Here is a 27,786-nt window from a genome sequence, read left to right as displayed (position 1 = left end):
ATTTAAGCTAAAACTAGGTAGAAAGTAGGAATGAGCTGGCTGAAGTTAGGCAGGGGAGGGTGAGGATGAGGTAAACAAGATGTGAAATGAGTTTGTTTCAGGCAAGGAGAACAGCAGGCACAAGTGACCTAGAAGCAAAAGTATTGGGTTTTCCAGGACTAGAATTAGTGCCATATGTCTGTTATTTAGATTTTGAGTAGTGGAAGAGAGTATGAAGTAAAAGTACAAAAACAAGATTTTCATTGCTTGTGTCTTAAGGCTGTGGGAACCTTTTTTTCTTTTCTTTTTTTTTTTTTTTTTTGAAAAGACTCTATCCTAAGGGCAAAGGAAACTGGCACAGAATTAAAAAGAATTTTTTAGAATTGTTTTGGCCGTTCTTTGCCTTTGACATTTTCATGTAACTTTTAGAGTTAGCTTATTAATTTCTATGGAAATGCCTGCTGAGATTCTTTTTAGGTATTGTGTTGATTCTTGGAAGAATTTGGAAGAATTAACATCTTGACAATATTGAGTCTTCAAATCCGTGAACATAGTACATCTCTCCATTTATTGTCATTTTTAATTTCAGCAGTGTTTTATCATTTTCAGTGTATAACTTGCATTTCATTTGTTAAATTTATTCCTAAGTATTTTATTCTTTTTTATGATGTGAATGAAGTTGTTACATTTATTTCCAATTCAGATTGTTCATTGATAATTTGTAGAAATGCAATTGGTTGTTTGCCTGTTGATCTTATATCCTGTAACCTTGATAAACACATTTATTCTGTTTTTTTTTTTTATTTGTTTATCCTCTTTTGGTAGATTCCTTCAAAGGACTCTTCATATATAGGATTATGTTCTCTGTGAACAAAGACAGTTTTACTACTTTCTTTCCACTATTGATTCCTTTAATTTCTTTTTCTTGCTTTATTGTACTGACTAGATGCTCCAGTACAGCACTGAATTGAAGTCGTGAGAGTGTACATCCTTAACTTCGTTCCCAGTCTTAGGAAAAGCATTCAACTTTTCACCATTAAATTTATTTTTCTGACACAGCTTGTGTAGGATTGTCCTTATTTTTCCTTAATAATGATAAAATTAATAAGTGATGACATCTGGGCCCAGGCTGCTTCTGTTTAGGAAAATTTTTAATTACTAATTTAAATTTTTTTTATAAATATCTTTAGATTCTCTATTTCTTCTTGAGTTCCATTTGGTAACTTGTATCTTTCTAGGAATTTGTCTAACCTATCTAAGTTATCTGTTTCGTTGGCATAAAGTTGTTCATAATATTACCTTATAATATTTTCTTATAATAAAATACTTTTAATATGGATAGTATTTATAGCAATGTTCACTATGTCTGATTTTGGTAATTCATGTGTTCCCCCCTCCCCACCCCCCACTAGGTAAATCTAACTAAATATCAATTTTTTTGTGTATTTTGAAAAAAACTTTTCTTTTTTTCTCTATTTCTGTTTCATTGATTTCTACAAATACTTATAATTTCCTTCCTTCTTATTGTCTTGGGCTTAATTTGCTATTTTTTTTTTAATGCTTAGATTGTTGATTTGAGAACTCTTTTCTAATGTATTTAAAATTATAAATTTTCCGCCAAATACTTCATTAGCTTCACATAATTATTGGTATGTTATAGTTTTGTTTTTATTCAGTTCGAGACCTTTTTTTTAAGTTCAAGGTATTTTCTAATTTCCTTTGTGATGTGTTCTTTGACCTGTGGTTATTTGTGTTATTTAATTCCCAAATATTTGGGATTTATGAAATTTCTCTTGATTTCTAATTTAATTCCATTGCAGTGAAAGAACAAGACTTTGAAAATTTCAGTTATTTTAAATTCAGAAAACCTTTTTTATGATCTAGATGATGGTCCTAGAGAATGTTTCATGCGCACTTAAAAAGAATATGTTTTCTGTTATCATTGGGTGGAATGTTCCATAAATGTTGGTTAAGTAAAGTCGATAATGTTGTTCAAGTCTTTTATATCCTTACTGATTCTTCATATAGTTCTTTTTCAGTTAGTGAGAGGGGGCTATTGAAATCTCTAAACCAAATTTCTGAATTGTCTTTTTTCTTTCAATTTTACTACTGTTATTAGGTATGTTTACATTTAGTTGCTTTATCTTCCTAATTTATTGATAATGTTTCTCTTTGTCTCTAGTAGTATTTCTTATGTTAAATTCCAACTCTCTGATATTTTGGTATCATTGGATTTTGTCTGTCATTTATATTTTATTTAATTGTTTATTTCACTGTTTTCAATTTGACTCAATTGTTTCTATTCTTCGGTCTTCTTTAACTGTGTTCTAGTATAATGAGTGATTTCCAGTCATAACTTGAACATTCTGGGCTCTATGTTGTGAGACTCATAATTATATTTCCCCTTTTTTAGTAGACAGTTACCTTATAGGTATAGTGCATGGGCCTGGGTGGAGGTGGATGTTCTGTTCCTTGCTAGGCTCTCACTCAGCACAGTGGAGCAGTGGCTCATACCACCTCTTTCCTGATGGATGAGGGGTGTAAATCACTGACACATGGTGTTGGGGAAAAGGGAGTTGGGGTGTCCCCCTTCCCATTGCCTTCTTTTGCTAAATAGGAGTGGAGACTCAGCTCCCCATTGGGCCTCTATGAATTAATTTTAGCAGAAATAGGGTAATGAAATAATATGTTTCAGTTTTTTTTGGCAAGTAAAAACTTGACAAATCTCAACCTGTTGTAAGTTGCATTAGCAATCAATAAACTGGCTGTGTCCATGAGAAATAAGCCCTTCTTGACTAAACCATATATTATTGCTTATGAAATTTGAAAGCATCAGAGGAAAAAATGTTTTTAATAGTAAAATGGTTATTTTGAAGAGGATATGTGTTTGTAAGTAATGAGCAAAGGAGATGATGTGTATAGTTATTGCAAATATTTTTATTTGGGATATTCTTTAAAATTCAGGGACTGAAACACCTTGGTCTTCTAAAGGAGGATCCCAGTACATGCTACAGCCCAGCTACAGTGTCTTCTAGCAGGTTTAGAAGTACTTCGAAAAGTCAACCAACCACAGTTCTAACTGAAGAAGAATTTTGTGCCAGTGCCATATGAATCAAAGCCGTCGAACTTTACTTGGTAGTGATGGGTCCCAGAAATAAGAGCATAAAGTGGTAGGAGATAATTGGCATACCCCTGGGACTATTAAATCAGTATCCCCCTTTTTATCACTCTAGGTATGGGTGGGTTCCACATTTAACTGTTAATAAAAGGAAAGAAGCATTCTTTAATACCAGTTAAGTGAGTACATAGAGAAATGATAGGGGAAAGGTATATTATACATGTAGGATCTACAGGGCTTGGTTTCAGATTTTTGGTGAGAGTAGGAAATAAAAAAGATGAAGGATTCCAAAAGTACTCTTAAGTTTTAGCTTTTGTAACTGAAAGAATTACAGTGCCATCAGCAAAAAAACAGGAAAGCCACCATTCACAGGGTATAGGGGAGACAATAATGATGTTTTAGTTTAATTGATTTTGAATTACTGATGCTTAATTCATTTAGTTAATAATATTTTCTGTATTTTTTAAAGATGCTTTATAAAACACCTTTATCAAGATATAATTTACGTACTATAAAATTTATCCATACCTGTATAACTTATGTACCATAAAATGCATTGTATATTTCAGTGAATTTGTTCTATTTACAAGCACAATACAGTTACCACAATCATCATCACCATATAATTTTAGAACATTTATATCACCCTAAAAAGAAACCTCATCCCCATTCCTACCTCCAGCCCTAGGTAACAGCTAATCTACTTCCTATCCCTTGTCATTTTCTAGACATTTCACATAAATGGAATCATACAATATGTGTTCTTTTGTGTTTTGATTCTTTCATTGAGCACGTTTTTGAGGCTCACTCATGTTCCTTTTTTTTTTTTTAAGATGAGGCAACCTTTGTTTGACCTTTCAGATTGCAAGGACCTCGTCAGCTTACAACCCTGTATTTCTTATTTTTTACCCTACAGCACCTGGTTTTCCCAGGTGGTCTCCCATCCAAGTACTACTAACCAGGCCCGACCTTGCTTAGCTTTTGAGATCAGACGGGATCGGGCTTGTTTCCTTGCACTTTTTAAAATGTGTTTTATGGCTAATAGTAGAGGAACATACTAAGTACACATGAGTTGTGTTGGTAAATTATGTAAACCATTAAGTGCAAGGAAAAATTATATATTGAAAGAGTGGTGATAATATCAAGTGTTTTTAATGTTCATCTATAGATGTTTGCTTGCTAAATATTTGCTAACATAGAAAGAATATCAGTATATGATAATTATTATAATTAAAGCTGGGATGCTGAGGTAGAGATTTGTTATGAGACATTTGCAGTATTTAAGTTGGAAAGAGAATGAACCCCACTGGTTTCATTTTGAATTGTTAGTTATTTCATAAATTGAGATTCTATTTCATTTTTTTTTTTTTTGTCCAGATGAGTATGACCTGTGGACTGAAGAAATGATCATTTTCCTTATTAGTCTTGATCATCTTGATCAGAGTTAAATAACCGATGTGAGTGACAGACTTTAGTGATAGATATAGGAGAAGAGAAGAGGGATGGAAAATGTACATATTGCCATTAGAAAGTAGTTTGTTGATTCTGGTACTGTAAAGATATATTTAAAATACCAGAATACACTTCATTTTATTGCCCTAACTTGATAAATGTAAAATATGAAATGAATAACTCCTTTTATTGAGACATTTAACTGTGTAGATATATCAAAGCATAATTTTGTTTACTTTATAAATTCCACTTGAAGCGTCTTAATTTAAAAAACACTCTGGTTAGAATTCAAGCAACTTCACACTTTTTACATGGAGTCGCATTTGAAATAAAGTAATATCAATTGACATAATTGAGACTAATCTCCCTCACACCAGTCAGAATGGCTGTTATCAAAAAGTCAACAACACGTATTGGCAAGGATGTGGCAAAAATAGAACCGTTGTGCACTGTTGGTAGGACCTCAAACTGGTATAGCCACTATGGAAAACAGTATAGAGATTCCTCAAAAAAGTAGCAATAGATAAAACATACAATCCAGCAATTCTACTTCTGGGTATTTATCCAAAGAAAATAAAAATACTAATTTGAAAAGATACATACTTCCCTGTGTTCATTGTGGCATTATTTATAAAAGCCAAGACAGGGAAGCAATCCATCAATAGATGAATGGATAAAGAAGATGTGGTATACACACACACACACACACACACACACACACACACACACAGTGGAATATTATGCGGCAATTAGAAAGAATGAAATTTCGCCATTTGCAACAGCATGGATGAATCTAGAGGGTATGATGCTAAGTGAAATAAATCAGGCAGAGAAAGATAAATATCATATGGTTTCATTTGTATGTAGAATGTAAAAAATCAAAACAAACAAAAATAAAAAACAAACATCAAAGGGATGATTATCAGAAAAGGAAACGGGTGAACGGTGAAGAGGAAATATAGTCTATAATATTGTAATAAGCTTGCACAGTGACAGATGATTACTAGAAATTAGTAGGGTCATCCCAATGTAAGGTATAAAATTGTTTCGTACACCTTCAACTAATATAACCAATATCGTATACTAAGTATACTTAAATAAAAAAATTCATAAAAAAATAATCAGGACTAATCTGAGGAAAAACTATGAAGTAGGAAATTATAGTCCACCCTTGTCTTATACTTCTCTTTTTCTTTTTTTATATCTTACCCAGCAGCTTATAAAATACTGTCTCTTTTTTCCTAAGATTGACAGTTTCATAAATTGATTCATATTAAGTTATTAAAGACTTAAAGTATTGCTTTTCTATGACGTGTCATTGTTCAAAAAGAGGGCTACAGAATGGGTACTGCTTAACTAAAAGGAATAAATTACTAATGGTAGATTTTTGTGTAATTTGTAGTAGAAAGGGACATGGGAAGTAGAAAGAAAGATTTTTATCTCCTCATCCTGCCTCCTATACAAGACTAAGTGATGTGGTTATTTTGGGAGTTAAGTACTATTGAAAACAGAATAAACTATTTTAAAGATGGATGTCTCCTAATAGTTTTTGAAAGGAAAGTAAAAGAGAAAAATAAGACACATTTTAGGATTGGACAGTTGGCCTCATTTGGGTTCATTTAATAATTGAGATTTGGGTTTATATTGATGGGTAAAGTATCATTTTCTTCTGGCGCACAAAGTAAATGTGGGTGGTTTTAAATGTACTCCATTTAAATCTGTCCAAAAGAACCCCTGTCTTTTAACCTTGTGCTTAATAATAAATGTTAACCTTCTGTCTTTTTCTTCTAGGCTGTATTCATCACCAAAGAAAAAACTTACACCAATGCAGAAATCAATTAGTCCATTAGTTTGGTGCAGGCAAGTTTTGGATTACCCAAGTCCTGACGTTGAATGTGCTAAAAAATCTCTTATCCACAAACTTGATCAAACTATGTCAGGTATGTCTATAATTTTACTTGTACATTCACCTCTTTGCCTTCTTTAATCAAAACAAACAAACAAACAGATGTATGTTGAAATATGTTTTTAGGAAGATAGTTCTTTGCCTGGTAGTGTTTTTCAGATCTCATTGTGCAGGCCATCAGGAGTTTTTGCCATATGCAGATAACCTTGTTCTATTCACTTCCGTTTTTTCAATCTCATTTTTATTTAGCTTCATTCTAAAGAATAATATCCAAATAATGGATTTTATATGATAGGTTTTTTTTCTAAAGCAAGTTAAAATAAATATTTTTTAAATGTTTGTCTGGTATCATCTAAAATTATCTCACCACCCTTGGGGAAATTTTGATATGGTGAAAAGCTACAGGTCAAGAACCAAAGAGACCTTATTCTCACTCTAGCACTGGTTACTGTGTGATTCTGCTCATTATTTAACTTCTGTAAGATTAGTTTTCTCATAAGAGTGATAAACCTTATAAGATTATTTTAAGGATTAAATGATAAAATTTATGAAAGATCCTAGCATGTTCTGGATCATAGCGGGTGCTTAGTAAATGTATTCATTTCCCTGCCTCATTGTTTTTTTAACCTGGCATTTTAAGTTTAAATTGTTTTTATGCTCTTTTGTTTAATAGCATTCACAAATCTGACAGAATCTGTTTGTGACTATTTATGAAATTTAATGTAGCATGCCAGTGTGGGTAGAAATGTAGGAAAAATATTATTGACTCTTTATTGGAATTTCAGTTTCTTAAGATTGTTACTGTTTTCTGGAATACTCATGTAGTAAAGAATCAATGTGTGATTGTTATTCCTAAATAGGTTTTCCCCCCGTTTGTGTTTACTTGGCGGCTATGTACTTAAAATTGCTTTTTGTGGCTTTATTATCAAAATAAGTGCTCTCTTGTTAGAGTGTAAGCTAAAAATGGTCAGAGAAGGCAAAGGGAATACTAAACAGTTAAACTGGCATACAGTAAAGTGCAGTTTGGTTGGCTGTCAGGAGTAATGGTTATTATATAAAAATAACATCTAAAATGTGATTATAGAGCTTCTGCGTCTGTTTTAACACTAAAATCTTCTTTTTCCTCTGCGTAGAGAATCCCTTTTTAAAAAGCAGTAATAGCCTTCATGTAATTTTTGAAATGTGTTTGTCCGAATATCATGTGTTTATAGAATTATATCCTGGAGCTTGATTTAAATTGTATTCATAAGAGATTTTTAGAACAAGCTAATATTTCACAATTTGAAATAACTGGAAAATTTCTAACTCATTTCAGTTGGATGGTATCATTTAGACATTTATTAAAAATACTTTTAGGAACAACTTTCTAGTACTCTCTCTATTAAACAAAAGAGCATGAAAACAATTTAAACTTAAAAACAATTTAAATGATACAATTTAAATAATTACTCAACTTTACCCTTATTTCATGCAAGCAGCCATAGATAATACATAAATGAATAGGCATGGCAGTGTTCCAGTAAAACTTTATTTATAAAAGCAAGTGACAGGCTGGTTTTGGCGCACAGGCTATTGTTGACTAACCTGCGGTTTAAAACATCCTAAGGAATGGGAACTATTAGCAATAGGTAATTAGCAACTTGGACTTAGGAGAGAAAACCAAAGCTGTTGTACCTCAAAAATAGCACTTTGAAGGAGTGGCTTTTTGCTTTATTTATAACAAGGGTATTAAAGATAGTAGGAGTGTGTAAGACAAGCTGTTACTCTTGAACCAAAACTAGTTGTAATCAAGTACTTAATCTGTTCAACAATGTTTAGATTTTATACCTATATATCCATAGAGCAATAGCTACAGCTATAAATATAAAGTATATTTAAAGGAAAATAACTTGGCTATTGCAGGTTTGAACCTTGTAGTCTTAACCCCCTTTTCCCAAGTTGGAGGAGAGATTATTCTTTAAAAGTATTTTTTTGATAAGGCAAAGGAAACTTCCTGGGAATTTAGCTGTCGTATTCTAGCAGAACAGTTTCTGCTCTATCACTCAGCTTCCTGCAGTACACTACCACTTATTCCTAAATATGTATAAAATATGCTGTTTTGTCTCATAGTGAATATATATATAACTACTCTGTCCACTTTTTATGCTATCCAATGAAACAAAAACTAAACAGAAAACATATGTTCCTCCTCCCAAAACCACTACTTTGCCAGTATTCAAACCAGAAACTTCAGTCATCTTATTTTTTTCCCTCTAGTAATCCTTTCCAATTTTTTCCCTTTTTTTAATTTGTCACCTAGACTGCCTAGTTCAGTCTAATCTATTCACAATCAAAATTTCCATCAATATTTTTTCTGAACTGATTGGATCATATAGCTCTTGCTCAGAAATCACTGAAGGCACTATCACTGCTACTAAATTAGAGGCCGGACCCCTGAGCATAGTGTTCCAGGCCTTCCGTGACCTGGCCTCAGCTGGTTTTTCCTGTTTTGTCCCTCACTGTGTGCTTTACCTTTCTAAATTACTCACTCTTATTCCCTGAACATAATGATGCATTTTCAAGACACTGCATTTGTTCATGTTATAGACACCGATGAAAGCACATACTTTCCCCACTTTTAGTGACCTATCAAATTATTACTGATAATTTGATAGGTCACTAAAAGACTGCTCTGGTCCTTCTTCTTCCAAAAAGCCTTACCTAGTTTCTCATTGTAATAAGAAATAATTCCTAGCTCATCGTTTCCACAAACTTTTACACCTTTATGATAGTACTCATTTCATCTTGAAATCATTGTTTTTTCTACCTACACTATGTGGCTGTAAGACTCTTTAGAAAAAGCACCATGTCACATTTTCTATATAATCTACACAGTGCTTTGTTGATGGTCGTAAATATTGAATAAACTGTGGATTTTAGAATAGGGTGGACGAAAGAAATACCATTGTAGTTTTTCTTGTATATAATTTTACTTGATATCTTAACCCTGTTTTTGTACAACTTCTATAATATTATATGCATAACACAATGTTTCTCCCTTTTTTGGGAGATATAGTCTCCTCAGGTCAGAAAACAGGGATGGTGGTAGGGGGAGGAGAGGCTTTTCTCTTTTTAAAAAGAATTCTTGCATTTTTTACCTTAACCTAGCCCAAATAGTCAATAATGCCCTTTTGTCTAAAAATTTTTATTTTGAAAAGGATATTTTTTAAAACTCATAGGTTTTTTGTATAGAAAAATGAGAAAGCACAAATATGCTTAGCGTTCATTTTCTTTTTTTAAAGTCCATTCAGGGTTGATATATTGGAATAAACTTTCCAGTATGATAGAAGTAAATTCATTTAGTGGCTAATAATTTGTTGAGGAGATAGTCTTCCTCCAATGTTACTTTTGTTGTGGTTACTGTTTTACTTGCATAACACAATTTAAGATAACGGAAATATTTTGTTGGGATTAATATATATATATATATATTTTTCCCCCCCACTACTATAAGAATGTTTCTGTATTGAAATTGAGATAGATACTGACTTAATGAATTTCCTAATAGGAAAAATTTTGTAATAAAAAATTTTTTCTGTTATTAAATTTGATTTTCCCTCTTCTCATTAATACAGCTCTCAAGAGGCAGAACTTATATAATAATCCTTTCAACTCCATGAGTTACACAAATCCTTATAGTCCAAATACAAATAGCCCATACAGCAGTGGTTTCAATTCTCCATCCTCAACCCCAGTGCGACCTCCTATAGTCAAACAGCTAATACTACCTGGAAATTCAGGTAAGGAGAAAATGAAATAGTGATTAAAGAATGGTTTTTAATTTACTACCCTACCTCAGAAAATACTGTATTCATCAGTAGTTCAAGTTCTTGTATTTATTAAACTTTTAACTGATTAGAGAAATTATCATTGAGGAGCTACTTGGCACCAGGTACTATACTAGGCACCAGATACAGATAAGCCAGTTTACTTACATCCATGAACTTTTTTTAATCTGAGGTCATTAAATAGGGTTCAAAGCTTGATTATTTTAACCAATAGATGCTAATTGAACAACTCGCTATGATTGTAAAAGCTACAGAGTTAAAAAAATTTTTCATAGAATTTTAATAACCTTTGGTATTGCACTTAAATAATAGTATAAAGATATGTGTCGATAATAATATAAAGATATGTGCTGAAAGAGTGTTTGAAGCCCTAAATGACATGAGAGGGATAGATTGTTGTATATTGAGGAAAGAATGTTCTGCTGTGGTTCTGTGATTGTGACATTACTCTGTAGCCTACTGATCTTTATTGTGCACTCATTCAGTTACTCTCATTGCTGCTGCTGTCACGGCTATTATAACTTCCTTAAAAATTAAAGTATTGTTAACCATTTCCCATTTTTTACCTGAGTGCTTTCTAGTCTAATAACTTTATTGAACCTGCTCTTCGCTTTATACATAGGTTGTTACTTGCTATTCATTTCACTCATGACTGTTATGCTAAAAAGTTTAATCTCCAAATCGGTTTAGTATAAAAGATTTTATCCAGGCACGATTTGAGCCTGACTTTGTATTACTTTACCTATCATGTGCACTATGCTTTTCTTAGTAATATAAACTTTAACTATTTTGTATTCTTCTTATGTGCCTTTCATATTGGAGCTGACTCTTAGGGTGAAGAATTCTGGAAAACAAACATTTCAAATAAATTCATACTAGGAATGATAGTGACAGTGTTGGGATTTTATTATTCTGCACTAGAAGCTGATGATCTGATGAAAGCATTTCCTTAGAAACAAGTTATATTCTTTTGGATATGTATATCCTTCAGTCCTCTGGCCTGTCTTCTATCCCCCTTTTGGTTTAGAAAGATAAAATATTTTTTTTATCTAGTTATTTGCTTTATTCCATTTTTGTGCTTCACTACTACTTTTCAGAGAACTCCTTGGATCACCCTTAATAGTTTGGCAAAAGAATTTTGTAAACATGGTAGAAATGAGTTAGTTGTCTTTTTTTGGTTTGTTTCTAAATTTCTAAGGAATCTTGATTTTCCTCAAATTACAGTTTTCTGGTTTAGGAAAAATAGATGCTTTTATTCAGAGAAACAGATGATAGCGTTTGCTAATAACTATGAATTTAGGAGGAGAAATCACAACATCATAAATTAATCTATTTATAGAGCAGTTTCATTGGCTCTCTTGTAAAAGTTGAAATCCTTTAATATGTATTACTGAACGCTAACTTCTTGTCAGGAACTCTGTTGACAACTTAACTGTTTCATAAGAGGATAGATAAATTATAGTTAATGAAAATGTGTTTTCTGTTTATGCCAAAATATGTGAAGGAGGCTCTATAGCCCACTTTATTCTTAATAAAGTCAATCTTTAATTTCAATATTTGGAAATTAAATTACAAGCAGAAAAGGAAGAATGATAATGAACTGAATCAAAAGATATAGCATCAAGTTAACTACAACAGATATTCATTCAATTTTTGTTTTACCAAAGTTTGAATCTTTTTCTTTATTAAGGTAATTTGAAAAGTTCATCAGACAGAAATCCTCCACTAAGTCCTCAATCCTCTATAGACAGTGAGTTAAGTGCTTCAGAATTAGATGAAGATTCAATTGGATCCAATTATAAGCTAAATGATGTAACTGATGTGCAGATTCTAGCTCGGATGCAAGAAGAAAGTAAGTATTTTAATTGTTAAAGTTGAGGTGTTTCATACTACATATTTTTGTTGTGGGTATTAAATATGTCTTAAAGTGTTATGACTTAAAGTGGAATATTATTAATGTAGTAAAGTTAGAAATGTTGAAATTTTAGAGGCTTATTCAACATATGGACTCGTTTGTTTATTAACTTGTTTTTGGAGTTCATTTTATGTAGAGAAAATTGCTCTCTGTGTGAAGAGCAGGCAGGCAGGTTATGCTCTGCTTCTGTGACTGGTAATCATACCCTGCATGTTACTCTGCACTGGAACTCTCTAGTGTAGTTTTTACTCTGTTACTCTGTTTGCTTACTGTAGACCAATGTTTCTCAACCTTTTTTCAATAAAGGTTCCCTTTAGGGAACCTCTTTAGATATATTTTTTTTTCTTTTTGCCCCCATGAAATTTTAGTACCACAGGTACACTCTATATTTCTTTATGTACTATGAGGGCCCACAAACTATTATGACATTTTAAACAACAGCAGTAACAAACAACCTGGTATTTTCAAGGAGGATTCACACAGATTTTTAGTATCTCTTTTTTTTTTTTTTTTCCATTCACCAGGAAAAGAAATATTTGTGTGTGTAGATGGCTTTAAAGGATTATTAAAGTAAGGCTAATTGTCTTTATTTTTTATTTTCTTTTTCTTTTTTCTGTTACCAAAGCACAATATGAAAGCTACAACAAATGGTTGAGTAACAAAATACTGGGGTCTAAAAAGTCAGGGTTCAAAGAAGGAGCTTACTGGGTTATAGTTGGGGAATATTCTTTAATTCCAGCATTCTTTATTTTCCTTTCACTTCCATGACAATAACTAGCCCTTCACTGACAATATCAGTCTCAGTGAGGAGTTACAAGAAATTACAGAAGAAAGTACCATGTTACTAGTTTCTAGGGTTAAAGATAAATAAAGCAAGCCCCAAGTCTCTTTATTTTCTAAGGGAAGTTGTGTGAAAATGGGAAATGAATCAGCAGAGTAAAAAACATTCTGTAGTTTCCCAATAAATGCTATAGTTTGATAAAACTTACTACATATTTACATAAAAGGGTCTAAAATGAAAAGATTTTGAACTAAATTATAGCAATGCTCCTTTACCCTCAACCAATTGTCAGTCTGAAATGTGTGCTTCAAGGATCTTTTTATTGTAAAGGTTAGAAGGACCACTTTAGAGAGATTGCTTACTTCACAGTTAAGCCCATGGAATCTACAATAAAACGTATAGACAGTGGATGCCTCTACATTTATGGATGCCCTGGTTTTCACCATCTTATATTCAGATGAAAGCCAGGGCATCCATAAACCTTTGAAATAGTATGAAAAACTGTGTGCATATGTACATTTTGGAGATGACAGAGAACATCATTTTTATTGAATTTTCAAAGGCGTCTGTGACCTAAAAAGTTGCAAGGACCACTTTGCAAAGAAACATCACATGCTGCATTTAAAGTCACAATTCCAATTTCCTCATAAATGTCTTTTTTTATATTCTATATCATGTACTCTAAGGGAGGTGATATTTGCCCCTTAGGGGGTAAAAACTGATTCTTGGGGTGTGAAAATACCAGGTTTGTTACCGCTGTTGTTTAAAATGTCATAATAGTTTGTGGGCCCTCATAGTACATAAAGAAATATAGAGTGTACCTGTGGTACTAAAATTTCATGGGGGCAAAAAGAAAAAAAAATATATCTAAAGAGGTTCCCTAAAGGGAACCTTTATTGAAAAAAGGTTGAGAAACATTGGTCTATAGTAAGCAATTGGTCTATAATTGTTTGTTACTGCTGTTGTTTTTAAGAGAAGGATTTTCCTTTTTACAACATTGTTTCTCCATTTTTTTGTAATAAAAATTTTAAATTACAGATTTGAACTATTGCCTGGTTAAGCCCCCTCATTTTTAGGTTGAGAAACACACAATATCACAGTAATTGTGACTTTCTTAGGCTCCCCTTGTTAGTGGAAAGCCTGCCTTGGGATCTGGGTTTTTCTTTTCTAAAACAGTGTTATTTTCACTGGTCTATTGTCTTTTGTTAGGTGACTTTAGTGCCATGTTTGCTTAACGAGATGCTAAATAACTTATTGTTTACTCTAGTGGTTCTGAAACCTGATTGAAGGGCTGGACAAACCCAGGAATCTGTGGTTTTTGTAGGTGCCCTGGTATGATTCTCATTCACTACACTGTAGAACCATATCAATAGCACTTTCTTTGTACATTATTCCCGCTTTCCGTGGGGGTATACTTTCCAAGACCCCCAGTGGATGCCTGCAACCTTATACATACATACCTATGATAAAGTTTAATTTATAAATTAGGCACAGTTAGAGATTAACAACAATAACTACTAGTAAAATAAAACAATTATAACAATATACTGTGAGAAAAGTTATATAAATGTGGTTCTTTCTCAGAATATCTGATTGTATTATATATACATCATATACGCTGGTCAAAGGAACGATTCATGCCCCAGGTGGGACTGGAGTGGGACAGCGTGAGATTTCATCATGCTACTCAGAATGATGTGCAATTTAAAACTTATAAATTATTTATTTCTGGAATTTTTCATTAAATATTTTCAGACCGTGCTTGATGCAGGTATCTAAAACCGCAGGAAGTGAAACTGCAGAAAATGGAGATAAAGGGGGTCTACTGTATGAATATATAACTTAAAAATTTGAATGCTATATAACAGATCTTTTAGATTAGACTGCCAATAGTTAAAATCTGCTCAAAAATTATCTTAATTTTGTTCTATTTTTGAATCGTAATTTTTTCCTCATTGAATATGTATCAGCAATTGTTTTTATTCTAGAATTTGTTACACTATTTGAAGGGCTTCTAAGGTTGCTTAGGTGTTTCTAGAGGTATCAAGATACATAGGGGAATCCTTTGAAAATTCTTATTTGATGGCTTAGAATTTAAGCTTATTTTATTGAAATCTCTTGGGTTACAAAGCAATTGAAATTTAATTTATGCCCAAGTATTGAATTTCTAAGGGTGGGCTAGAAGTTTCTTTCATCATCATCTTAAATAAGATTAACCAAGTGAGTTTTATTTACTCACCAGCGTATTGTTTTTACTGGTTGGACAGTAATTGTTTTCTCTCAATATTCCTTTATTATTAATCTTAAATTTGGATTACTCCCCTCAGCAGTAGAAATACTTTAAAATTTAGGGTTCTACTTGTAATATAAATTTCAGATTCAGGAAGAAATGTGGAAATTGGACAAAGGTTTATAAAATTTTGTTCAATTTAAAAATAATGTTCTAGACGTGTTTTATACATCTTTAGATGGGAGGATATCTAAGATGATTCAAGTGGAGAGTTTTTCTTTACACGTAAACCCTGTTCAAATTTCTCAATGATAATCTTTTGCTTTTAAACCTTAAAGTATTTGAATGTTTAAAAATATAACCAAAGAAATAAAATAAACATTCATTATCCTCAGGTCTTCGGCAAGAATATGCAGCCACTACATCTCGGCGCAGTTCTGGTTCATCTTGCAATTCTACAAGACGGGGTACTTTTAGTGATCAGGAACTTGATGCACAAAGTTTAGATGATGAAGATGACAATATGCATCATGCAGTATACCCTGCTGTTAACAGGTTTTCACCATCACCACGCAATTCACCTCGACCATCACCTAAGCAGTCACCAAGAAACTCACCTCGTTCACGATCTCCTGCTCGGGGAATAGAATATAGTAGAGTGTCCCCACAGCCTATGATTAGCCGCTTACAGCAACCTCGCCTTTCACTTCAAGGCCATCCCACGGACTTACAGACAAGTAATGTTAAAAACGAAGGTAATTAGAATGTTTCTGGGAAAAAAATCGCGCCTCATATTTCAGTATGCAAATTAACAATTTTACTAAGGTTTGTATTATAAATAGATCAAGAATTTAGTTAACCATTTTAATAATAGTTAATACAAAAATAAAGGAGAAAGTGAATTTAATTTTACTTGATTATGTTATTTTTGCTTTGTTCTTCTTATGAAGTGATCTGTACATAGATTTGTATCCAAATAATTTATGGTTCTTTTTAAGGATTCTCTTACAGAATCTGGGTTGAGCCGATTATAAGATGTGTATTTCCTGTTAGCTCTTTTAAAATATGTAGAATGCTTATATAAAGAATTTGATTTTTGAATGCTAATTGACATTTTAGTCTTTCTCCAATGGAGAAATGATTTGAAATTAAAATTCTGTCGTCATAGAAAAACTAAGACGCAGTCTTCCAAACCTGTCCCGAACATCTAATACACAAGTTGACTCAGTGAAAAGCAGCAGAAGTGACTCAAATTTTCAAGTGCCAAATGGAGGAATACCTCGCATGCAACCTCAGGCTTCAGCCAGTAAGTATCTTTCATGTATCAGTTATTTAAAGGAAAATGAAATTATAGATATTTTGTGCTGAAGAGTTGTATGAAACTATATAGTGAAATGTGATTATTAGTTGCTGTAAAATAATCATAGCTATATTAAAATTTAAAAATTATCCTGTAAGATACCCAATTATATCAGTACTTATATCTGTATGAAACTCTGTTTGCTCCAGAATTTTAAAATACGCAAAGTCTAGCTATTTAATATATAAGTATATATTACTTAATTGCACATTCTGGAATACTCTACTTTAAAAATTGACGGGATTTGGAGGGACAACAGTCCTGGAACAGACCACTTAAAACCCAAGCTGCTTTCTTATTAGAGCATTAACAAAAACAATAATTATCCTATGAAATACTAGCACAATTAAAGACATTAAATTCTTAATGAATGAATACTCTAGCAAATATAGAACTTCATATTTTTTTTTAAGTTGAAGGAAACTTGATGGAAAAGAAGGACTGAGGCTATTGAATTAAGGACCCATATGCAACGTAAACAAAAATCAGAGAGAATCATGCAGAAAGAACTTCTGAGAGTGGCCAAACTGAGCCAAGAAGTGATGTGGGAGTAGATGGGCACTGTGTACTTTCTTGTACAAAGAAGGTGATTAAAAAAGAAACACTTCCCAAAAAGTATCACTTATTAACTAGGATAGATATGAATACCTAGTCAAACCAATTTTAAACCATCACATGATCAATATACATGCCTCGTAGCCCACAGTTCACATCAGTCCTATAGTCTGATGTACTCAGTTCCCTTGTATCAATATTGCCGTCAGTGGTTCAAGTGGTCGCTGTGATGTGTTCCTTTATTTTCTCAAAGCAGTGAGGAGGAAGGTCCAAACATGAGTTTATTGGTTGTTCATTTATAACTTATTTATTGAGTAATACAACTTTGATATCATTCATTCTTTAATTTTCTTGCACTGTTCTTTGATTCTGTTGTGTTTAGCTGACTTTGTGTGCTTTGTGTTAAGCTGCTGTTGCTTGGTGGCTTAAATATCAGTAGGCTAGGAAAAAAATATATTTGAACCAAAATGATTTCTATGATAATGGTAAATTTCCTTATTTATCAATTGCATTTGATATTTATATTACAGAAACTTGTACTGTACTGTATATGTATAATCTCATTTAATCCCCAAACGATTCTTTAAAGTAGATAAAATTATTAACACATTTTATAAATTAGGAAATTGAAGCTTTGAGTGGTTAAATAACTTACCTATGATCATTAAAGCTCATAATTGGCAAGTTAGGATTCAAGTACATCTTGATCTTGCTCAGGGACCAGAGAGTCCCCTAAAGAGTTGTCATAGTTATGGTTTAGTACTAAAACATGATCCAGAAATATTACATGTTAGTTTTTTCTAAGATAAACTCTAAAATATAAGTAAGGCACTGTGGAAAATTGTTACCTAGAGATTTGTGTACTTCATATATTCAGTTAGATATATGTAAAAGGATACTTTTATACCAAATTAAGTTTTAAATTTACTATTCTAGGTCTTGTGTAAGTAAGTGCCAATATGATACTCATATGGTACTCATCAATAGTAAAGAAAACAGTTATTCACAAAACTCTGAGAATGAAAATAAAGATACCGTTTGAACTCTTAAGTTATCCCCAAAATAGTAATAGGTTTTTTGCCTTTAAACTTGCAAATTAAGTTAATTTGGCATTTGAGAAATCCTGTTCCTGTGCTTTTCCCCCTTGGTATACTTTCCTGGAAGAAAAAGCAATCCACAGTGTTAATATAACAGGAAATAAATTTTTATATCACTAAGAAGAATAATAAAACTTATGTATATTATAAGATACACTTTTATACCCTATGCACAGATACAAAACATGGGTGCTGGGCTTTCAAAGGTGCTTTTATAGTTTCTTTGAATTGTTAAGTTTTGAATTCCTCAAAATGTTAATGATGTATCTCCAAACAGCTTCCCAGCTCTTTGATAAAACCAGCTGTATATCCTCTTTACCTTAATCCGTTATTGTCAGTGCCAACTCTGAGGGTTGTTCCCTCAGACCCTTATACATGATCTTTATTTGAACTACTCTAGTAGTTCAAAGCTGTATGGAAATGAAAAATAATTCTTCACAAAAATAGAAGAAAAAGAAAAGGTAACTAGGATAAAAATTTTATTAATAGAAAAACACCTTTAGTGGTAGAATTACCACTGTATAATTAATTACCTGTGGGTTCCCTAAAAATTTTTTCCGTAGGCGAATTATTTTTATTTTTTTTCCCAGAAGTTGATAATTAAGGAAAATATGTAGGGACACATAATAAAATTCTAATCACTAATTTACTTTTAAATGGAAAAATATGTATGTAGTTTCATGTATTTCAATATTTGAATAATGTGCAGGCAGAAAAGAAAGTAAGGTACTATCCTTTTTTTATTAATTGCATATTCTTGTTTTATATTTGTAGCTGTAGTGAAGCTTCTTTATAATTGAAATCTCAACAAACATTTTAATGTAGAATCACACTATTTACAAAAATGTATTTAGAAAGTAGTAAATCCAGAATATTAACCAATTTAAAATTTAAAGTTTATTTTATAAAAATATTTAAAACTGTTTAAAGTTCATACGTTATGAAGCAAAATATGTTATCTATATTTCTTAAAATGTTATATATATTTTGATACATAAAAATGTATATATATGTGTGTTCTTTTAGTGTGTATATTATATACTGTTTTTATGTCTTTATTTTGATATAGAATTATGTATAAATATAATAGCAAGTTTTATATACTTTATACATGAGTTACTATCTTTTTTTGTATGAACCAGTTAGTGTATAATAGATGTCGCATTTTGTTTTCTTTTAAGTATTTATTTTTCCAGCTCTTAAGTGGTAAAGCTTTGGTTCTTACTTGCTGGTCTGCATGAACCTAACTTTGCAAGGTTGCTGTTATTTCCACCTAAAGAACCACTTCTTTTGCCTTGTAACTATGCCAATCACTATTTTTATATGCTTATTTGCTGTGGCTGCATTATTGTGGATGCTGGCATTCAAATATGAACATGAGAGTCCTAATATATTTTCATTTTTATAGCTATTACGAATTTTTGACTTATATTTGGAAAATGTGAGTGCCTTAAAAAGTTTAAGAAAACCAGAGCATTGCAAAGGTCATGGATACATGTCATTTTGTCAGTTTCTCCAGTCAAGGGAATGTTTGTCAGGGACAGAGTTTTTTAAAAGACTAGTGCCTTGCTTTCTAAGACGACTATAATACAGGTTTAAGAGTAAGTTTAGTTTTCAGAAATATATAAGAATTATTTGTTCAGAAGTAAGGAAAGAAAAGGAAATCCCAAGACCATCTACTGGTTTAAAAAAAGTAATAATACTCAAACTTTGGTTAGTATTTTAAAATGTATATTTTTACATGTATTATCTCATTTGAATCTCACAATCTATTTCTTATTTTTATAGAGAGGGAGCAGAGATCCATATAAATTATATGTACAACATTCTATTACTAGAAAAGTGGCAAAACCAACTCAAATTACTCCCCTCTCCCTGAGTCTCCTGATATCCATCCAGCCATTGTTTGGATTACATCGTGCTGATTTAACTGCAAATGAGTAGGCCTCTTGGAAAGTATTCTTGGATGACTCTGTTGGAGTATGATTTGAGATTGAACTATAAAATGCTTTGTGAATTACCACAAAAGAGCAAAATAATTCAGTGTAATATTTATCCATTGGCTTACATTTAGCCAAATGGAAGAATATTTTTGCATATGTTGACATAAGAAACATCCAAACCTGTTGAGAATTTTTATGAGTTTATTTAAGCCAAACTGATGACAATTGCCAGGATTGAGAAAATGCTCCAGGGAATGGCAGTTTCGCGGTTTATACATTAGAGTCAAAGGAGGAGATGTTAAGGAGGGTTACATGAAATCTGTTGGTGGTAGATGAAGGGAGTGACAAAAAGCAAAGCAGGAAAATCTCTGGAGTTGGCTAAAAAGTAAAACAAAGCAATACTTCTTTTACATTGGTGAGTACAAGGTAGTTAATAATTAACATTTACAGAAGTAGTGATGGTATTCAGGAAACAAGATAATAATGAGAGGTTCTGTGCTCTGGTGCAATAGGTGTGCCCTGAGGGGTCTGGAAAAAGGGATTATTCTGACATTCCAAGGGTATGTTATCTTAAATAAAAAAAGATACTAGACAGGCTTACTTAGGTAAAGATTGACCTTTGTCAGGGAAGCTACCAGCTCAGGATGTGACTACCCACCATGACCTGCTTTTAGTGAGGAATTTTATGTTCAGACCATCCTGTATGATTAATTTCAGTCTCAGTTTGTAAGGCCTGCCATGCAGGCCTCTCCTGAGCCTATCAGGTTTAGTATGTGGCTCCTTTTTTGCCACACATAGAATACAGAGTATACTCCCAGAGAAAAGGTATATAGGATCAGTATTCTACTCTGGACCTCTTACTAAAGGGGGAATATCCAGGGCACTTGATAGCTTTACACATAGCCAGACTGCACTGAGTCCCATGAGGAGGGAGTCTCATCCAGATTTTACTTGGAGCCAGAACACTAAAAGGTTATACTTGAAATTTACATAGTTATAAAACATAAATTGAAATGTCATAATAAATCTGTATGATGGGTTAATAAAAGAATGAACGAAATATTTGTAAAACGTCTGTTTAAGCATAAGTACTGCAGTGATGTTGGGCCAAGTATATGATCATGAAGAGATTTTATAAATGTAGTTCTTCTGGCCCTTCTGGAAATTGCGATTGAATATATCTGGGGTGGGGACCAGAATCTATTTTTAGAAGTGTCTCTCAGCTGATTCTGGGGCATATTCAAGTTTGAGAACCACTGGATTAGACTTCAACTGTGGAGGATCTTAGATGCTTAGTTTAGATCTTTGGATTTTATCCAGTTGTCAGTCACTTACATGTTTCATATGTTTCTTAATTAATCAACAGATACTTATTCTGGGTGTATATTGTTCCAAGCACTTGGAATATAAATGTGAATGAGACGAGCCCTTCAGTAGCAGAAAGTGATAGACAAGAACTTTTGTGGAAACAGAGAGGCATTAAACTCAGCAGTGTGAAGAGATTTTCAGGAAAGATTGAAAGATAGCCACCTTGAAGGGAGCTTATGAGTTGCCACATGAAGAAAAGAGATACAGTTTTCCCAATAGTGAGATCAGTAACAAAGTCTTAAGACTGGCACCCTGATTATAGTAGGTTATTTGTCTGGTAAAGTGTAGGGTACAGGATGGTTAGTAGGTACAATGATGAAGAATGAAAGATGTAGGTATCGGACAGATTGTAGGAGTTTTTAAATTTCATAGTAAGAAGTTTGAATTTCATCCCATAAGTATGGGGAACCAAGCTAGGCTTTTTATCAGGGTTACTTCCTAGAAAATTCAGTTTGGTAGCAATGCAGAGAATGATTAAAGTTGAGAGACTAGAAGCCACTAAGAACAGGGCCACCGACCAATACCAGTCTGTGCCTGTTAGGAACCAGACCACACAGCAGGAAGTGAGCACCAGGCAAGCAATCAAAGCTTCATCTGTATTTGCAGCCACTCCTGAGCACTAGCATTACCGCCTCAGCTCTACCTCAAATCATCAGGCATTAGATTCTCATAGGAGGACCAGTGCCTGGTGCCAAAAAGGCTGGGGACCGCTGACTTAGAACATTGTTGTGTAATCTGGGCAAGAAAAGATCTGAACAAAGGGAGTGGTGCAGGCGTGATAAGATATGGATGAATTTTTAAAATGATGTAGAAGATGTGTTTCTTGGTAATAGCGAGAAGGTTGGAGGTAGAGAGGGAAAGAGGATTTAAGGATGACTCAGAAATCTGTATGCAATAGAATGTTTGAAACAAAATGTCATAGGGGTGGTGGGGATAAAGGTCGTTTTACCTAGCAGTAATTTAATTCGTTTCTACAGGCTTATGCTTATTTAGTATTTAGCAACTGGAGAAGAATATTTTTAACTGCTCATATGAAAAAATTATGTTTAAAAATTATAATTAAATGGAAATTGTTATAATAATAATAGCTAGGAAAAATGGACAATGAAAATATTCTTTTATTCAACTTTCTATTTTATTACCATGTCCGTAAAAAATAATAAAATCAATGTACAGTACCCTCCCCCAAAAAAGGATAATGGGGTATTACTTTTAAATTACATTAATCATTTTTTAAGGAAAAAATATTTTTACATATTGGTCTGTCATAGTAATGACCATTACAGCTTTAGCTTCTAAAATTTGTCAGTAATTTCTTCAGAATTGATTTTTGCTTATTTAAACTCAGTACACAGTATAGCAGATCTATCAATTTATCTTCACTCATATCGATTGAAGAATAGTCTTCAGTTTTTAATTCTAAAAGTTTTCAGGTTTTTCTTTTTTTCTACAAAGCAGGTTTTATACAAATAGGAAAAATCTTCAACATGAGGACAAGTTTGGCAGAGTCATAAAATTCCATTTTACATTAAATTCCAGAAATTACCATACTGTCCACGTCTTTGTTCCTTTGGGTGTCAAGTGTAATGATTTTTAAATGCCTTCACAGTTGAAAATTTTAAAATATATACACAAAGTCACGTGTAATGACAGAATTGAAGTGACTCACATTGTTTCATTGATTTTATAATCACTGTACCATCATTGATTATTTTTAATCTATTTAAATATAGGTTAAATATCATTGTACCTCCGGGGTTGGAGGCACATACTCTGCTGAAGTGAGCATGATTTCAAATTGCTGTGAACTTATTTTTGAAAGAAACGTTTAACTGAATCCACCTGGTCAGGGGAGACTGTATAACTGGAAGTTCTCCTAATTACCTTTCACATGAAATGTTTATTAAAGTATAAATAGTAAAATGTGCTATTTTAAAGCTTACATATATGTTATTAAAAATAAATAATACGTGCAGTAATTGTTTATTACTTAGGCCAACAAATTATTTTCTTTAGGGAGCAGCATTTTAACATTGACATTGATTATTATTGCTTAGACATGATGATAAAAAAAAAAAAACATGCTGGTTTTATTTTTGTTTCTGAATTTCTTTACAGAGAGTATACCCATTTATCACCTGCACTCGGGGGGCGGGGGGCGGTAACACTTTCACCAACCATGTTGTACATGAATGGAATGAAGGGATCGGGTGTAGGAAGACCCCAAAAAGACACTTTTCTGGTTCAAGAAAAGGATGGCAAAGGTCTGAATTAGGTATTTAGGAGACAGTGGGGAAGTAAAGAGAGAAATCTACAGGGATGAATAAATGGAATTTAAAGTAAGAAAACTTTGAGCTAGAATGTCTTGGCAAATGGTAGGTAGTATAAGTTTAACAGAAATACCAGAGGTATTTGGAGTTGGCTCGTAGAGGAAGACATTAGCCTAAATAATGGTAGCTTGAGAGAAGAATATTTTCACTGTACTATCCTTGCTTCTCTCAGTGGGGTCTTGCTAATTTGGAGTTATATAAATATTAAAAGAGAAACTAGGGAAACCATAAATATTTTAAAAGAACTAACACTGAATTTTGAAAAGATTTGGAGACTTTCAGTTTAACTGCTGCACTGTCATTTAAAAATAATTTTGTGTTTAGAAAACTGATCGAATTAAGGTTGATAATTCAGATGAAAATTTAGTGTTTGGATAATGTGACTGTGATATCCTATGAAAATTATTCATTTCATTCTGTCTATATCGGGCAAATTCAGAGTATACTGCCTGATTTCTTTTTGCAGTTTGAGTCTCCAGATTACCATTGGACAGTTTTCACTTGTGCCATTATGCCATTATGATATCACCCATGAAACTTGAGGGATAATAAGATTTATTGGAGTCATCATAGCTATTAATTTTAAATAGGACCTTTCCAAAACAGTTGATTAAAGATGATATTTGATTTTAAGCCCTCGTTTTAAAAAACATAATGGTTAATAGATATCGTGGATTGCCAGTGCACATACAGTTGGTTACCTTTGTCCTCATTTACTCCACTGCAATCACAGTAGCCTAATTCCTATTCTTCCAACATACCAGGTGCACTCCTAGCTCAGATCTTCTAACATTGGTTTTCCTTCTGTCTAGAACGCTTTCCTCAGATACCTATATGGCTCACTTTCTCTCTTCTTTCAGATCTTTGCACAAATGTCACCTCAGGGAAGTCTTTCCTCATCACCCTATTTAAATCTCCTACTTTCTGTCCCCCTTTTCCTATTTAATTTTTTCCAGGAGCAGCTATCACCATCTGGCAAGCCATATATTTAACTCCTTGTTTCCCCTTTCCCATAATATTAGTTCCATGAGAGTCGAAACTTTGTCTCTGTAGTTGGCTACTGAATCTATTGTACCTAAAATAATACCAGAATAAACTAAATAATCAACTATTTGAAAGAGTGAAAGAAAGCAGGAATGAATGAATGAGTTAATGAATGAAAGTATGAATGATTGAAAGCCTGTATAAATAAATATGTAAGTGAGGAATATTAATTGATGATAGCATCCTGTATTTCTGTGGGATAGATATCAGGTAATGCATTATAAAATTCATTTTTTTTTTTTTGGTTTGGAGAATTTTTTGCTAGTCTCCCTGGTGATATTTAAGTTGGAATAAAATATTTAGCTACAGTAATGTGTGGAGTACTATAAAATTTAAAATCAAATACATGTTACTTCTTTAAAATGTTTACTATCAGAGAACAATAGAGTGAGGGAAATTCTTAATTCTCTTTGATGATATACCAAATATCCCTTTATCAGCCCAATGAGTGTTTATACTCTGGCCAGATTTGTGGTTGTAGGATGTCTCTCTTTTTTTGGCTGTGGCGGGTAGGAGTGGAACATATAAATCTTAAAGGTATGTAAAGTCCGACTTTATCAAATTGATAGAGTGAAACTTTAGAGCCACTTAAAATAGGTGACTGCACTGGTAGTTGAGGGACTCATCAGCTCATTGGAACCACAGTGAGCTTTAACTCTGGCTGCTGCTTACATTGCCAGTTTTGAGAGTTTTGTTGCAGTTAATAGATTAGGCATTTTGGAGAAAGCTTGGAATTCCTGATCGATTACCTTAAAAAGCGGATGCTCTGACTGCTCCAAACCCCTCAACACTTCACACACCCTTACTCACTCCATTTTCATATGTGCACAGCCCAGATACATTGCTATCCAAAGTTTGAAGTACAAATTAGTTTTATTCTACAAGATGATGTTGAACACATTAAAAGGCACTAGATTGTGACTCCTTTGAGGACCTGCCTGGTTCTGAGTTTTCTTCTCCTTTTTGAGTGTGAGGATTACTGTTTTATGTTAGGACAATTCATCTAACAATTACCGCTTTGCCAAAGTCTGCTTTTTTTTGCATTGGACAAGTACTACATTTATTTTATTCTATACTGTGTGCTTGTATTCATCACTTTTCCTTAATTAGCTTTGTATTCTTTGCATCCATAGCATGTTTGCTGGTGGTTTGTTTTCTCTTTGATGTTTTGATTGGTTTACATACTGTAGATTTTCTCATCTATAAGGACTTATTTCTGAAAGTAAGCACTTTGTACTAAGATTTTCATCTTTCCTTTCCAACTTAGTGCACTAAGCATCACCTTAAAATTCCTCTGCTCCTAGGATTCTAACATATTTTCAGCTTTATGGTTTCTGTTCCTTGATAAATTTTCAAGTTTGTATTAAAATTTTCAAGTTTATGGAAGCTATAGCCTTTATCTTATCCTTCTAGCCAAATATTACAGTTCCTTATTTTTCAACAGCTTCGCAAAGGCTGAAAAATTTGCCTCGTACTTCCCTCAAAGCCAAACAGTTGCTTCAAACTTCATCTACAAAAAGAGGTAACTACAGCCTCTTACTAAGTTTTAAATTTCAGGAAAATTGACAGGTTAGTTAAATCTTATACCTTTTGGCATACTGAGTCAGTGATATCTGTAGGGCACATTTTAGTCTTCTTTTTTTTTAATAAAATAATGTTGATTCATTCTCTGTTACTTGGATAAATCCCGAAGAAGCTCATTTCTACAGAGAGGTATGTATTGGGATGTTTTTCTGAAAGGAATAAATAATATATAGCATTTAATGTTAGAGAATTTATCATTTTTCTTACCAACTTAAAACTAAAGGTCATCTTTTAACTTAATGTTAGATAAACTAATAAATACTTTAAAATGAACCAAATGCCAGACATTCTATATGTAATGTTTTTCTTCTGACTTTGATTTAGATTTACTTCTCCTCAGGATAAAATGGGAATGCTTTAACTTTATTAGCCTATTGACATTAAACCACAAGTTGTGGTTAACTCAGAATGTTTGGAATATTTATGGAGTGGTAGCTTTTGTAAAATCTAAGAGTTAGAAGAAATATGTGAAAGTTATCATATTGGTTCCAAAGATTGCATGTATGGGCAGCTAGAAAGAAGTAGAATTGGGAGAAATTCCATGGGATTGTATAGAGCAGCAGCAGTAAGAGTGAATAGAAGACTCAGAGGAAAGAAATATAGGCAACAAGGAAAAATATTTCTCCTATCCAAGACATACAGTTTCCTGATAGCTTCAGAACTCAATAAATAACAAAGATAAAGCACTAAAGGACATTATTTAGAAAGAGAAGATTTGAGATTTGTTTTGTTGAAAAAAAAAATTTTTTGTTAATATGGTTACAAAGGTACTGAAATGGATATTTTACCAGATTCATTGATGAAATGTTTTAGCAATGATTTGGTGGATTAAGTATAATTTAAAGAAATAGTTTTAGATAGTAGAATCTGAAGGAAAGAGAATAGTCCAATAGAAAACTGGAATGTGTGGATCTCTGTGTTTTGAATTTCAGAAGTTGATCATAGGCTTCCGCTACAGATATCTTTTGGTACCACCGTCAGAAATTAGAGTGGATAGATGATGTTCTTTTGATGGAGAAGGTGACTTATTAGGGATCATAGAAAAGGGCCCATGTGGATATTATTTGAGGACCTTAGCCTCCTTTTTTGAGACTTCTAGATATTTTTGAGTACTTCTAGGTGTAGGAGGTAGGTAAAAACAGATGAGCATGAAAGGATTGTGGTGTTTAAAACAGAGCAAGAGATTCCTATACAATAATAAAAAAGTAGAGGATTTTAAGTTTATATAAATTTTATTTGCTGCATGCCCCAAAAGCTGCATCATAATGTTTTGGGGATCAGGTAGGTTTAAATAATT

The 27,786-nt window shown here is 32.7% G+C and overlaps 1 protein-coding gene across 2 annotated transcripts in view; it reads left to right on the top strand.

Moving 5' to 3' along the window:
* The window catches only part of SLAIN2 (SLAIN motif family member 2), a 65,624-nt gene that overhangs the window by 17,911 nt on the left and 19,927 nt on the right, over nucleotides 1-27,786 (top strand). Inside the window, exons 2-7 of one of the 2 annotated variants that reach the window (XM_016128162.2) lie at nucleotides 6,341-6,489; nucleotides 10,070-10,234; nucleotides 11,973-12,134; nucleotides 15,604-15,963; nucleotides 16,377-16,514; nucleotides 26,350-26,427. In XM_016128162.2, coding sequence (XP_015983648.1) covers nucleotides 6,341-6,489; nucleotides 10,070-10,234; nucleotides 11,973-12,134; nucleotides 15,604-15,963; nucleotides 16,377-16,514; nucleotides 26,350-26,427 — 1,052 coding nt within the window. The remainder of the gene's footprint in view (nucleotides 1-6,340; nucleotides 6,490-10,069; nucleotides 10,235-11,972; nucleotides 12,135-15,603; nucleotides 15,964-16,376; nucleotides 16,515-26,349; nucleotides 26,428-27,786) is intronic. The other variant, XM_016128164.2, reaches the window with a different exon arrangement.

The sequence above is a fragment of the Rousettus aegyptiacus genome, unplaced genomic scaffold, assembly GCF_014176215.1.
Source record: "Rousettus aegyptiacus isolate mRouAeg1 unplaced genomic scaffold, mRouAeg1.p scaffold_m13_p_10, whole genome shotgun sequence".
In the NCBI taxonomy this organism is placed as follows: domain Eukaryota; kingdom Metazoa; phylum Chordata; class Mammalia; order Chiroptera; family Pteropodidae; genus Rousettus; species Rousettus aegyptiacus.
Note: the sequence above shows the minus strand (reverse complement) of the source record. Positions and strands in the feature narration are given on the sequence as shown.